The sequence below is a fragment of the Heterocephalus glaber genome, unplaced genomic scaffold, assembly GCF_053883595.1.
Source record: "Heterocephalus glaber isolate CG9 unplaced genomic scaffold, H.glaber_assembly_v1.0 deba00001428, whole genome shotgun sequence".
Taxonomy (NCBI): domain Eukaryota; kingdom Metazoa; phylum Chordata; class Mammalia; order Rodentia; family Bathyergidae; genus Heterocephalus; species Heterocephalus glaber.
Window position 1 is genome coordinate 32425803 of NW_028258293.1, and position 15356 is coordinate 32441158.

At 40.6% G+C, this 15356-nt stretch overlaps 1 protein-coding gene across 3 annotated transcripts in view; it reads right to left on the bottom strand.

The window, feature by feature from the left end:
* The window catches only part of Ints4 (integrator complex subunit 4), a 117066-nt gene that overhangs the window by 50123 nt on the left and 51587 nt on the right, over nucleotides 1-15356 (bottom strand). For all 3 annotated transcript variants that reach the window (XM_087211337.1, XM_087211340.1, XM_087211339.1), the window contains exons 11-13: nucleotides 14572-14777; nucleotides 11139-11281; nucleotides 4449-4564 (exon numbers count right to left, since the gene is read on the bottom strand). In XM_087211337.1, coding sequence (XP_087067463.1) covers nucleotides 4449-4564; nucleotides 11139-11281; nucleotides 14572-14777 — 465 coding nt within the window. The remainder of the gene's footprint in view (nucleotides 1-4448; nucleotides 4565-11138; nucleotides 11282-14571; nucleotides 14778-15356) is intronic.

Genomic DNA, 15356 nt, shown 5'->3' on the forward strand with positions numbered 1-15356 from the left:
CTAGCACTTGGGAGGCTGAAGCAGGAGGATCATGAGGCCAGGCTGGGCTACATAGCCAAGTTCAAAGCCAGCCCAGAAAACACTGTGAGACTCTGTCTTAAAAGTATAAATGTAGGGGCTGGGGATTTAGCTTAGTGGTTCAGCCACCTGCCTTGCAAGTGTAAGGTCCCAAGTTCAACCCCGGTACCAAAAAAAAAAAAAAAGTATAAATGTAGCTGGGGATGTAGCTCAATGGCACAGCACCTGTCTGGCAAGCATAAGGCCCTGCGTTTGATTCCCGGCATCCTGGTATCCCCCCCCAAAAAAAAGTATAAATGTAATAGAAAAAAAATTCAAATGATATTTAGGCAGGGGTTGGCTCAGAAGCAGAGTATATGCTTAGTATGCACAAGGTCCCAGGTTTGATTCTTGCACCACCAAAAACTAAAGTCAAATAATAATAATAATGATATTTTATTGTTTTGATTTTGGGTACCAGGAATCGAACTCGGGACCTTCTGCTTGTAAGGCAGGAGGCAAAAGCACTGAGCTAAATCCCCAGCCCTAAATGACATTTTAAAGAATTTACAATATTGTACCATAAATTTTTTTTTATTATAAATGAAAACAAGGAGGTCATACAACATATAGAGGTCACGATAGCAGTTATCTATTAGCAAATATTTATTGATGAAACAAACTGTTTAACAAAACAGCAAACTTTGGATCACAAACTTTAAAAAAAAAGAATGAAATACACAAAAATATTAAGATTACTTTGCCCCAGGTACTGCAGCACACACTGGAATCACAGCAACTCAAGAGCTCAGCCCAGGAGTTCAAGAGCTGAGCCCAGGAGTTCAAGACCAACCTGGGCAACAGAGCAAAACTATCTAAACTATTTTTTGCTTAGTGGGATGTTAGGTTTTAAATAAAGTTTCTTCCTTTTGCAGTTTTTGACTTTTTAAATATATTAATTTTATAATAGAAGGAAATTATAAATTAAAAGATAAATATACCTTCCAAGCCTCCATGTGTTTCCCTATGACAGAGCCTGAAAAGTGCTCACCTAAAATCCATCCTTTCCTTTTCCCCTATAGGTGGAACCTGATTTTATTCCAATTATCCTCTCTCCTTTCTGCCTAGTACTTGAATCTGATAACTACACATTCAAGTTCTTAGATTCCATCTGAGACAACTAGAAACAGCAGAACATATCACACCCACAGTCCCAGCTACTCAGGAGACTGAGGCAGGAGAATCATTTGACACTAGGAGTTTGAGCCCAGCCCGAGCAACACAGGGAGATTCTTGTCTCAAAAATCAGAAAAAGGGTGGGGGATTTAGCTCAGTGGCACTGCGCCTGGCTTGCAAGTGCAAGGTCCTGAGTTCGATCCCCAGTAACAAAAAAACCCCAGAAAATGGCACAACAGAGGATCAAAAAGAATAATGTGAAACAGCACTGAAATGCTCATCTCCAGACTTCTCTTGCATTGAACAAAAATAAACATTTTAATTGAAGCTACATTTGGGAGCAATTTCTGTGACATACGGCCAAACATAATTAATAAACAATGCAATCCTTCAAGTACCTAAAAAAGTATCTTACCAATACCAAAATAAGACCTTCAAAAATGTTTAATTTTTTTGTGACGGGACTCTCAGATCTCACAGAACTTAAAAATGTCTTCAGAAATCAGTAATGAGACATAGCCCACAAGTCCCTCTCTGATGAGCTAAATTTCAAACAGCTATGCTACATCTTTAGAAGAACTGGAATATGTATTTTTTATAAGTAAACACACAAAATTTGGCATTGGTTAGTACATCAATAACACAGAGCTTTATATTTCCAAATCCAAGTGAAAGAAAACAAATGGAACACAACAGTCACCTTCATGTGACAGCTAGTTATTTGGCTGACACCTGTGTTTCAATAAAATATCCCTAAACCTCATGGAGAAGCTGTCCACGGAGCAAACCCTGGGAAAATGTGGACACACTGATGTAAATGTATTCTCTTCACCAGAAAACAATCCAAGCCCATGGCATGCTGCACAAGGCTCTCACAAACCCACTGAACTTGTATTAGAGGCATAGTACTCATGCCTTTGTTCTGAAGGCATCACCTTCCTTAGGCTGGAGATTAAATTAAAGACAGTGTAATACAGGGAAAAGTGTGCAAGATAGAAAATTAGAAATTTCTGGCTCTAAATCTAAGATCTGCTTTTTAAAGAGTCACTTAAACTCTATGAACCTCAGTTTCCTCAAGTGTAAACTGCAAAAGTATCTGTGTTGAACCTGGACATGGTAGCACATGCCTGTAATCCTAGTACTCTGAGGCAGGCAAATTCCAAGTTTGAGCCTAGCTTGGGCAATTTATCAACTTACCAAGACCTTGTCTTAAAATTTAAAGAGCTGGGGATGTAGTTCAGTGCAAAGGCTCTGAGTTCCATCACCAATACCAAAGGAAAAAAAAAATCCTCCTTCCAGGTCTGTTTGGGAGATCAGTAATAAAATTTACAAAACATTTAATGAGCCGGGTGTGATACCACATGCCTAAACTCCCAGGCATTCAAGAGGCAGTGGTAGGAGGACTTCAAACTCAAGACCAGCCTGGAAAATTTATCAAGACCTTGTCTCAGAAATAAAAATAAGCCAGGTGCAGTGGCGCATACAGAGACTAAGACATGAAAAGCACAAATTCAAGCCCAGCTTGGGCAACAGAGTAAGATTCTGTGTTATGGCTTGTGTCAAGATGTCCCCCAAAGCCTCATGCAGTTATAGGTGGGGCTTTTTCAGAGGTGGGTGAATACTAACTAGAGTGTGTGATTGATTCATGGTGCAATGCTGGGATTAAGGGTGTGTGATTACTAAATCAATCGACTGATTGGTTTGGCACTGCCCTAATCCCAGTAGCCTGGATACAATATAAAGGACAGAAAGAGGCTTGTCTTGTCTCTTGCTTGCTTTGTTACCTTCTGCTTGTCATGAACTGTTTCTTCTCTACAATGCCTGTCTGCCATGCCACCCTGCCTTGGAGTCAGCCAATTACGAACTGAAACCTCTACAAACTGTGAGCCAAATAAACCTTTCCTCCTTTGACTTTGGGTGCTGTGTATTTTGTCTCAGCAATGAGAGAAAAGTAAATAAAGACATCCTGTCACACAAAAAATAAATAAAAAGCTCAGTGTGAAGGTACCAGATTCAATCTCCAGAATTTCCAACAAAAAATTAAGTAAGGGCTAGGGATGTACCTTTGTGGTAGAGTGCTTGTCTGGCATGTTCATGGCCTTAGGTTCAATCCTCAGGGTGCGCGCGCGCGCACACACACACACACACACACACAATGAGTATGTGGGATATAATAGATATGTAATAAATGGCAAAAATAACTATCAGTATTAAGTGGCAAAGATGAGTTATTGTAAAAGCAACGAAAGCTGAGAATAATACCCATTAAGCTCCCTCAAAAACTTCTACCTAAATGAAATTAAAAAGTTAAAACTTACTGCAAAAGCACAAGGACCCGAGTTTGATCCCCAGTACCAAATAAATAAATAAATAAATAAAAGCTTAGGTTAAGGTGGGAGTTAGGTAAGGAAAAGGCTGCAGAAAGAAGGGAGGGTCCAGGGCCGGGGATTTAGCTCAGTGGTTCCAGTGCCTGCCTCGAAAGTGCAAGGTCCCGAGTTCGATCCCCAGTACCAAAAAAAAAATTTTAAAAAAGAAGGGAGGGTCCACCAGCCTTAGAGCCCACTTTCTGGGCTAGATCTGAGGCATAAGGTAACCAAGGAAACAGCTGTTAAGAAGAAAGAAGGCCCTGCCTTATAGCCCACTTTCTGGGATTAGATCGATCTTCTAAATTAAACATTAGCCAAGGACTAGGATGCCCTGGTGTAAACACAATGGAAAAAGGTAACCAACCAGGTATCTTAGCTTATGTAGAATAAGTTCCCAGGCATGCACTCAGTGGTCTTCTACAACCCTTGCCTGATCCCAACCCTAATTACCAAATGCAGATTTAACAGACACAAACTGGGCTCCCGTACCCCAGCATGGTCTTTGGATGCCACGACAGTTCCTCCAAGGTCCATAAAGGATCAGAAACTTCAATGCCCGACAGAAGGGCCAAATCAAGCCACTCACAAGCCAGAGTCACACCTCAGACCAAACATCCAATCCCACCCTAAATCCTTAGGTTTAAAACTCTCAACATCAAGCTCCCTCGGGCCATGAGCTCTTCTCATTGGCCTACTCCCACTCTATGGAGTATTTCTTATCTTTCTCTTTTAAATCAATCACTGATTCTGCTGCTACTCCTAGGTGTCCTTCTCAATTCTTTGTTTAAAACATCAGGAACCTTAATAAGACTCTCAACCCCATAACAAGACCATCGCAGCCATATTGTAGTAAGAGAGACCAAGGTTCCTTAACAAATCAGCAAGACTCATCCTAAGCACAGAGGATACAAGCTGGATCATCCATGTCGGGTTCCGCTGTGTCAAAAAATGGGTGTGTGCTCAAGAGCTCAGGCACCAAGGGAAGTACCAGGGTTGGATGCCTACTTCCCAGAAACTTCAAGCATCTGAAACAAACAAATAAGAATACATTTCAGAAAATTAGTACCTTTAAAAAGCAGCAGGGGCTGGGAATTTAGTTCAGTAGTTCCAGTGCCTGCCTTGCAAGTGCAAGGTCCCGAGTTCAATTCCCGGTACCAGGAAAGAAAAAAAAAAGCAGCAGGAATTAGAATCAGAAAACTTGATTTAGAATTAGAAACTCTCAACTAACCACTTTTGCTGACTCTATGACTTCAGAAGTCATCCCATTATACTGAAAACTCAATTAACTCATATAAAAAGTCCCAACATTTGGGAAGCTGAAGCAGGAGGATCACTAAGAATTTGGGGCCAACCTGGGCTACATAATGAGTTCAAGGCCAGCCTGAATTACAGAGTGAGACCTTGTCTCAAAAAAACAAAACAAAATGGTTATTATGAAAATAAAAGAGCTACTATGGTAAATTACTATTTAACCATTTAACCAAGAGCCGTTTCCTCCCTTTTCCTTGGAAAGCGTGACTTTCCTAAGGTATCAGGCAGGCAGCAAAGTTTCACTAGTAGTCTTAACCAGTGATGGTGAACCTATGGCACGTGCACCACAGTGGGCACACAGAGCCCTCTCTGTAGGCACGCAAGCCAAGCCACCTAAGCATTGGATAATAGCACAGAAAAGCACGGCAAATGCAAACTTTTCCTTCTCAATAAAAACTTGTTTGTATCATTAAAAGCTCTTTTAAGACAAAAGATGTTAATGGATGAGTTGTTTGTTCTAAACTAAAAACTTCAGTATTCAGGTTTAATGGCAGTGTTGGCACTTTGCAATAAATAAGTGGATTCTGAGTTGCAGTTTGGGCACTCGCTAAAGGGTTCGCCATCACTGATCTAAATCCATCATGGCCATCCCCTTCTCTTCTCATTTTCTAGTGACTGGTTTGTCGATAGGCAAGTAGCCCAGTTCTCTTTGAAGCAAGAAGCAAAATCTGCAGGATAGCTTCTCAGAAATGGTTTTCTAACCAAATAAAAAGAGAAATGCAAGAAAGAGAATGGCCCTCTGATATTTTCTTATGAACCAGTCACCTTGTAATCCAAGAGAACTCCAGAGAAATCAACCAGGGCTCTAACCTTGTCAAAGATTTGAAAGACCAATCTTGAAACCTACCTTCTCACTCCTTGTTTTGTAAAAAATTAGACTTTATTGTTTAAGATGTTTTAAACCAGACTTTTTCTGTAACTATTGGTCAAAAGCATTCTAATTGATATTTTGGGTGGGGTCCTGAAATCAGAGACCAGGTCTAAAACTGTTGTTTTACTGTTATAAAATAGAGTTAAAAGTATTATATGATAGTTGATATACAGATTAAATAAGATAGCAAGACATCTGTCACATACATTAGTACGAACTCAATATGCATTAGTTATTACTACTACATGAAGGCCCTATAAAGAACTACCCAGGAAGGGTACACACACCTACAATCTTAGCTACTCTGCAGACTGAAGCAACAGGATAGAAAGCTTGAGGCCAGCCTGGGTAACTTAGTGAGACCTTGTCTCAAAATAAAATTATAAGGACAGAATGATAGGACCAAAATATATTACATGCACTGAAGCTCCCCTCAAATGTGAAACTAGGGAGACAGTCAGGCAACAGGGTGATAGAAGGTTGAGAATGACCAAAGTATGTTATAGACATATACAAATCTGCCAAAAGAAAACCCATTAATTAATCTGTAGAACCAATACGCACTAATAAAAAATGTGAAAAAAAAATTTTAATATAAAACAAAAATAATAAAATAAAAATTCTAGGGGCTGGGGATTTAGCTCAGTGGTTCCACCACCTGTGTCACAAGTGCAAGGTCCTGAGTTCAACCCCCAGTACCAAAAATCAAAATAGAACAAAATTCTAAAAATTAAATTTTAAAAAAAGGACTGGGGATGTTATGGCTTTTGTCTAGATTGTTCCCCCAAAGCCTCATGTGATCATAGATGGGGCTTTTCAGAGGTGGCTAGATCTAGAGTGTGTGATGCTGGGATTAAGTATGTTATAGTGGGATTAAGACATATGATTACTAAATCAGTCCACCAATTGGTTTGGCATAATCCTAGATGTGGATAACAGGAAGGCCCACCCTGGGTGGTGTGAGTGTGGGTGCCTGCTCTAAGGGCATGTAGCCCACAGAGAATATAAGGGACAGAAGGAGGGCTGCTGTCATCACTTATTGCTGCTACTTCGATACTTCACTGCTTTGCAGCCTTCTGCCCAACATGAACTGATTCTCCTCTGCAATGCCCCTCTGCCATGCCACCCTGCCTTAGAGCCAGCCAACTATGAACTGAAACCTCTACAAACCGTGAGCTATAATAAACTTTTCCTCCTTCAACTTTGGGTGTCAGGTATTTTGTTTCAGCAACATGAAAAAAGTAACTAAGACAGGGGATACAGCTTAGTAGCACAGCATACACACACACACACACACACACACACAAAACCTACACAAGCAAGGTAATCTTATGTTTTTATTATTATTTCCTAAATTCTGGTTTACAAGCAGCACTAAATTGAAAAAAATATATAAATCTTAAGCTTTGTCCTCATTGAGTTTATAATCCAACTGAGGCAAAGACCAGCACTACAAGGTAATGAACTATCAAATGAAAAACCTGGCAAAGGTAGAAGAGATCATTATGATCAGATAAAGTTTGACATAGACAGGACTTCACCAGGGACTGAAGAGCATGTGGATCAGAAGAGATAAAGCAAATTCTGTACCATGAACAAATTCAGGAGTACACGGGTATGAGAGGCATCTCCATTTGATCTTGGTAGGAAAGTACACTTTGCTAGCCTGGTGGCTTTCCTTCTACATGGAAAGAAATCAATTTTCTGGCCTCCCTCAGCTCTTTTACTCACTGTGCCCCAGTGGGAATTTGGCCTCCAGACGCCATTCTCTTTATTTGCTCTCTCATTTCTATTCAGAACTCATGTAGGAAACATGGGGGCTATTAATTGGGTTCCCTTACAGACCCCTACACAGCTGGGCCTCTCTAAAGTGAGACTTCAATTCTAGCTTGTAATACAGTTAATTTACTACCTCATCCACTTCCTATCTATATATTTCCTACTTCTTTCTCTTCCTGCTATTTGAGAACTAGGTCTCTGGGTCACTCCGTTTTTAAATCTCCACAGCACCTAACACAGAATCAAGTTATAAGTGCTCTGTAAGCATTTGTTGAATGAACTAGACAGAGAAACAGAACAAATTACCTCCTTTAAAACTTTCATTTATATATCTATCTTTAGCAACATCTTAAGAACAAACCACTCTGCTCTTTCCTTTACTTGTTTCTATCTTTTTTTTTCAGTACCAGGTATAGAACACAGGACCTTGCGCTTGCAAGGCAGGCGCGGCGCCACTGAGCTACATCCCTGGCCCTTCCTTTACTTTTTTATCATATTCTCTTTTAATGTTTCTAAATAAAGCCATCATTCTTTTTCTTTTTTGGTGTTTTGAGACAGGGTCTCACTATATAAATTCAAGCTGATCTTGAACCCATTATGTAGCCCAGGATGGCCTCAAACTCAGAGCAATCCTCCTGCCTCAGCCTCCCACTAGGCCAAACAAGCCACCTTTCTAGGGAAGAGATTAAAAATTAAATAATATTTAAAATAGGTAATTTCAAAATCTTTTGGAGCATTATATGGCTAGGAAGTTTACAAAAATCCACAATTACCCAATAAAAGGAACTTTATTAGGTGGGTCAAAAAACCATAAATTTTTTTTCCTTTCTTTTTGATATTTTTGAAACAAGGTCTAATCACATAGCCAAGTCTCACCTTGAACTCACAAGCCTCCTGCATCAGCCTTCTGAGTCCTGGTATTATAGGGATGCACCAGTATACCCAGCTAATTACAACTCTTATTTTAGTAGAAAAGTCCTCTGCAAAACATTTCATCACAACATCTTTAATCAAGCAGAATTAATCATTCTTTCTGTGTCTCCACAGAGCTACAGTGACTTATAGAGATGTGTATCCCCATTATATCTGCCACATCACAAATGATCTGAGAGTTCCTAGAGCACAATCAATAAATGTAAACTGAATTTAACTAAACTGGACTGTACAAACATGAAGAAATGTCAAATAAAAAAGTAGATATCAAAAATGTTACCTAGGCTTTGACTTAGCTAAACAGCTATTTCTTTAGAGAGAAGGGTCATTAGGCCCTGTTCTGAGACCCCTAGATTTTGACCCAAGCAGGGATGGTAGACAGGGACCTGGGGACCCCCTGACCAGCCCTCCTGGACTCACCAGACTATCTTAGGGGCTGTGGATTCCCATGCTGTGACCAGGATCTTGAGGCTTCTATAGGCTCCAGGGGGAGGACTCCATGTCCAGGAGGGACAACCTGCCATGCAAGGCTCCCCATCTGAGCTTCACCTTGTGTCTGACCCTGGTCTGCTGTTGTACTTGGAAGGTGGCAAGACTGAGAGGTGCCAAGCAGTCCTGCAGCCATGCCCGTGACTTGTGCTCAGTGACTACTCAGTACTGTGTCACCCCGGGGAGGCGTGGGCGTTATGCACATGTGCACATTCTCTTGTGGGCAGCGAGGGTATGATGAGCATGTGCACATTATCTTCTGAACTGGGCTGTCCTAGCATGCCTGTGCACATGCTCATGCTGCGTTCCTGCGCCAAGGCTTCTGGGAGCCTCTGTTTTGACCTGGTCTGGGGTTATACACAGGGTTGGGTACAAGAGAATGCCAGCAGGGGTAGGGTGTGCTCACTGTAGAGCATACCCCATGTCCTTGATTCCCTTCATCAGACCCAGGAGCAAGTTCCTGCATGTAGCACCCCTGTGGCCCACCAGGGCAAGGGTCCAGCACCAGTTCCCTTGAAGAACTGTTTCTCTTCTTAATTAAACACTTCAGAGGCCCTACAAATACCATAAATGCATATTCCCTAATAACGGATTAGAAAGTCAAAATATTTTAATCTGAAAAAGCAATAAAAATTATGACACACACACAAAAAAATGTTACCTAGGGACAGGGATGTAGCTCAGCAGCACCGCACATGCCTGGCAAGCATAAGGTCCTTAGTTCAATCCCCAGTACCAAAAGACAAAAAAAATGTTACCTACACTGGATGTAGTTGCACACACCTATAATTCCAGCCCTGAGGGAGTCTAAGAAAGGAAAACCAATGCCAGGTGTCCTGGTACACATCTGTAATCCCAGCACTCAGGAGGCTGAGGCAGGAGGATCACCCCAAGTATGAGGCCAGTCTGGGCTACAAAGTTAGACCTTGTCTCACAAATACAGAAAGAAAGAGAGGAGGGAGGGAGGAAGAGAGAGGAAGAGAGGGGAAGAGAGGGGGAGAGAGGGGGAGAGAGGGGGGGAGGGGGGGCAGGGAGAGAGGAAGGAAGGAAAAAGAAAAGAGAGAGAAAGAAAGGGGAGAAAGAACACACAGAGGGAGGAAAAGAGGGAGGGAGGAAGAGAGAGAGGGAGAGAATGAGGGAAGGAAGGAAAGAGTGGGGAGGAAAAGAAAGAATGAAAAGAAAAGGAAAAAGAAGTAAAGACCGATGGACAGACAGATGGCAAAGAGTTTGAGCCAAGCCTGGGCAACTCAGGGAGACTCGATCTCAAAAAAAGAGCTGGGAAGGGGACCAAAAGATGGAGGGAGGGGGAAAAGGGAAGGGGAAGGGGCCATAACAAGAACTAAGAAGCATTACGTACATGTACCAACTCCCCACGATGAATGTAATCACTATGTACTACAAACTAATAAAACTTTGAAGGGGGGGCTGGAGATATAGTTTAGTGCAAAGACTCTGTATACAATCCCCAGTACCATCAAAGAAAAAAAAAAGATACCTAGCGAAAGCAGTATTTTTAATATATCTTCCAGGGGCCTGAGGATGTGGTTCGGTCATAAATAATTTACTGAGAATGCAACAGGCCCTGGGTTTGATTTCTGCACCACAAAAAGTATCTTCCAAATACTTGATTTAACTCACAGTTTTTCTACTTTCAGTAACTAGGGTTTTTTTTTAAAAATCAATAAACTACACAGTTAGAATGATCCTATTAGATGCTCATTTAAATATATAGCTTACCATAACACATTTTACGTTACTACATGTTTGCAAGTAGTTCTTCAAATAGAAGTTCGTTAACAGTGTTAACAGCTTGACTGCAATCAGTGAAAGTAAAGGTAATTAAGGAGGAAATTTAAGTATTTCCCACTTGTAAATCAAAGGCCAACTCTGCCTCTAATCTCAATGATTTTAATACTGCACAAAATCCAAAGCAGACAAAGGAGTGAAAGAAGTAAAAGGAACTCTGTACCCTAAACCCCACAAGACTTGGCACTCAGCACACAGCAGGTGCATGATATCTGCTAGATGGGCGGATGTACAAATTAATAAATAATTTAAAATTATATTCATTTTAGGAGAGTCTGGTTACATTGAGTCAGATTTCTAAATTAAAGGTGAAATTGAGCGGCATCTATTATGAGCCACCAAATAATGTCACCATTGCACATTGACCACACCCTATCAGCTCAGTGGGTAAGTAGGGGGAAAGTTCTTACTTCCATATGGAGTCCTTATCAGTAGGGTACTTGGTTAAATTTTTCAGCAATTCCACTAATGCAAGATGAATGCCTTCTTTGGTTGAAACATTAGTACAGCATAAGAGTTCATGAAGAGCTTCTCTAATATCTCTGGATGAATCCTTAAGAAAAAGAAAAGGTAATAATAGTAATCAGTGCTAGATAGTAAATCCAGGCTCCATCCGTCATCCCCTTCTCCCTAGCCTTCTTATTTAAGGTGCCCACACGACAAAGTCTTGGGAAGTTTGCTGGCTTAACTTCCTGAAAAAGCTTTCATTTTATTAATAAAAAGGCTGACCAAAAGTAGCCTTGACCTCTTATTCTTTAACCTTACTATTTTTTTTCCTGTCTAAAACTCAATCATTATGTCAAACATATTAAGAGCCTCCCTTTGACTATGAAAAAGGACAGGCTGACAAGGGCAAGAGTGGTAGGAGAGGTGGAGAATTTTACATAGGATAATCAAAATGGGCAGTACCACAAAGGCTATGAAACGGAAACACACTTGAAAACGGCATCAAGGCTCTGCATGGGCTGGTCCCATCTGGCCCTCTAGCTTAATCTCACACGACACTTCTCTACACTTCTATTAGCTCTTTTTTTCAGCCACACAGTCCTCTTTTGGTCCTTCAACTGTGCTAGGTTACCATCAACCACAGCTCTATATCTGCTAAGATGTTCTTCTACCTCACAATCCCAGTTCTTCCTGAAAGTCAGTGCCTAAATGCTTCTTTCCTGAACTCAATTCTAGAATCTTCCTTGATTGGTACCTGTACTCCCTTACTCCCCCAAGGACCAAGTTCCTCTGACATCCTCCTTGGGAAATCACTACTGTCATGAGCTTAGCTCATCAGGCCTTCATTTGTGCCACTGTCTGTTTCCCTCACATCTAAGTTATAAGGCCTATGGCTTATATTCACTGTCATATCCATCCACAGAACAAAGCCTGGCACATAAGAGGTGGTCAAGCAACATCAAAGAAACAGGGAAAAAGGAAGGACAAAAAGAAATGAAACAACTGGATGTGGTGTCACGCGCCTGTAATCCCACCACTCAGAAGTTTGAGACAGGAAGATCACTTAGCATTGAAGGCCAGCCTGAACATAGCAAGACCCTGTCTCAGAAAAAGAAAAAAGAAATGAGAGAAACAGGTTGTTTCAGATTTGCCTGGCTCTAAACATTGTGAGCTTAACCATAAGATATAATGCTTCCTCTATGAACCAATCTCCACTGCTGATAGTAGACAGCTAGGCTGCTGTATTAGAAAAACAAGACACAAATTTGACTGCTTAAGAACCGTATAATTCCCAGTTATAGAGATAGCATGTGAATATTTGTTTTAGGAAATGTTTATTAAGAATGTTTATTAAGAATGTTTATTAAGAATGTATAGGTCATAACATTGGGCCCTGAAAGGAATATAGTGAAGAGTACCACTTAATCACTCTACTTACAGAGCTAATAATCTCAAGGAGACAGAACAAATATATAAAACCTGCTGACAATGGTAAAATGTGAAAAATAAAAAGATATGTGGGTCTGGAACTCAATAAATACACATTAAATTAATGAGGAAAAGAGTCTATCTGAAACAAACTTCGAGAAGACTTCAAGAAAAAGAAGTGTGAGTCTGAGTTCACCCTGGGCTACACAGCCAGACCCTGTCTCAAAAAAAAACAAACAGCCGAGGATTTAGCTCAGTGGTCTCATTGTCTGCCTCGCAAGTGCACGGTCCTGAGTTCGATCCCTGGTACCAAAAAAAAAAAAAAGAAGTATAAAAAAACAAACAAAGAGAAAAAAAAAAAGCAGAGAAGAGGCAAGGAGGGGAGGGGAGGGGGGAGAGGAAGGAGAGGAGGAAGGGTGAGGGGAAGGGAAAATCAATGTCATTCCTTTTCAAAATTCCTCCAATGGCTTCCAATAATGCTTAAATGAAGTCTAAACATCTAACAATGGCTTCATACCACATTTCTACCTTCTCACTGTGTTCCATCCATACTGGCTTCTTACTCTGTTTTTGGTTTTTTGGGCTTTGTTTTATTTTGTTTTTTTGGCTTCTTACTCTGCTCTGCAAACACACTAGAGCATAATGTGCATAGAGCCTTTCCATTAGCTGTTCCTTTAACCTGCAGTTCTTCCCTAGTCTTCACACGGCTCCCTGATCTGTCATTTAAGAGTAAACTCAAATATCATCTCAGAAAGGCTTTACTAACCACTTAATTTCTAGTGAAGTTCCCCACCCTTATGCCATTTATCTTCTGCCAAACATTTATTCATTATCTGAAATCATTTTTTAAAAGAATGTAAGTGAGGGCCGGGGATTTAGCTCAGTGGTTTCACCACCTGCTGCGCAAGGGCAAGGACCTGAGTTCGATCCCTGGTACCAAAACAAAACAAAACAAAAAAAACATTAAATTCCTACCCCTTTCATTTGGGAAGGATATTAAAGCCAAATTCCATTTATTAATATTTTAAAACTAGGGCCAGGGATTTAGCTCAGTGGTTCCGGCACCTGCCTTGCAAGCGCAAGGTCCCGAGTTCGATCCACAGTACCAAAAAAAAAAAAAGATTATAAAACTAAAGTATTCAGAAATACAATCCAGACACTTTATTAAAAAAAATCCATGAACCACATACAATAGTACAGCCTGAGAAGTAAATCTGCATTTATAATCTGGCATGGCCACGTGTTGGTGGTATGACTTCTGATGAATTTCTTTTTCTCTATAAAACTATAGGGTTGAACAAACTGACCCCTCATACCCCTTCCTGCTGCAATAACCTATGATTCACTACAAGAATGAAATCAAATCAAAGGCTGAAAAGAACTCTTCACCATTTGGCCCCTGCCTTATTATTCTCTCCCATCTCTTTAATTGTAAACTACCACTATAATGAACTCCTTTTCATTCCAGGAACACATCATATTCTCTGGTATCTCTGGATCTTTAGACACTAGCCCCCCCTTTTAGTTCCCTTCCACAAGTATCATTCACTCCCTAAAAGAAATGTCTCACTGTGTCCTACTCTATTCCCTCAAATGCCCACTACAGAACTTTTTTTTTTTTGGTACCGGGGATCAAACTCAGGACCTTGCGTTTGCAAGGCAGGTGCTGGAACCACTGAGCTAAAGCTCCGGTCCCTACAGCACTTTTTTTTTTCATTTTTTCCTCAACTTCACCTCAGCAGATAAAAAAGATATTATTTTATTCCTACAGCACCCTATTCTTTCCTGCAATACCAAGCTTATTCAAGTTTCCTATATAATGTCCATTTCCTCCATCTTGGGGGAAGGATACACTGTGAAGGCAGAACTGTGCTGCCTGATATACTAATAATATTTACCAATGCCTAGCACAATGCCTGGTTCAGAAAAAGAAGAGAAGGAAGTTACTATCAAATTGGAAACATTTACCTCTAACACAGCCAGGACAGTGTCCAGCTGATCTTCTCGGAGGGTAATATTGTTAGAGATTTTTCTCATAGTATGTATGGACTGCAGGCGTACTTCCTCAATTTCATCATTAAACATGTCAACCAGGAAATCAAGGCACTTCTCAGCAAATGAAGGTGAAGACTGGGCCAGCATGCAAAGGGCCTCCACAGCAGCAATGCGAACCTCTAGAGAAAAAAGGACAAGTAAAACTGTACACACTGAGTTAAGAATCACTGGAAAAGTCCAACATGGATTCTTGTTCATTCAGGCTTTCACTCTCTTCTCTCCATAAATTCTCCCTGGAGGATCTCTTCCATGGTACTTTCACACTGATCAAAGAACATGGATTTTGGTGTTATAAGGACTGAAGTTCAAATCTGATTCCACGTACATGTGATCAAGTCACACATCTGCTTACATTTATTCAATTTCTTGAAAACCATGTTATCTCAGTACAGGAAAGTGTATCATTATTATTAAGATTAAAGTAGACTAGGGCTGGGGATTTAGCTCAGTGGTGCCACCGCCTGCCTTGAAAGCACAAGGTTCCAAGTTCGATTCCTGGTACCAAAAAAACCAAAAAAACAAAAAAACAACAGACTAGATATCATTATGCTCATTTTAGCAAACTGAATTAACTTGCCTGGAACTAAATAAAAGCAAAGACTAGCACTTAGTGAATTTTAGGCTAGCATCATTTCTAGGTCAAGGTGTATGATTTAGAATGACAGAAGTCCCAGAAAAAATGTGGTCAGTGATCCGCC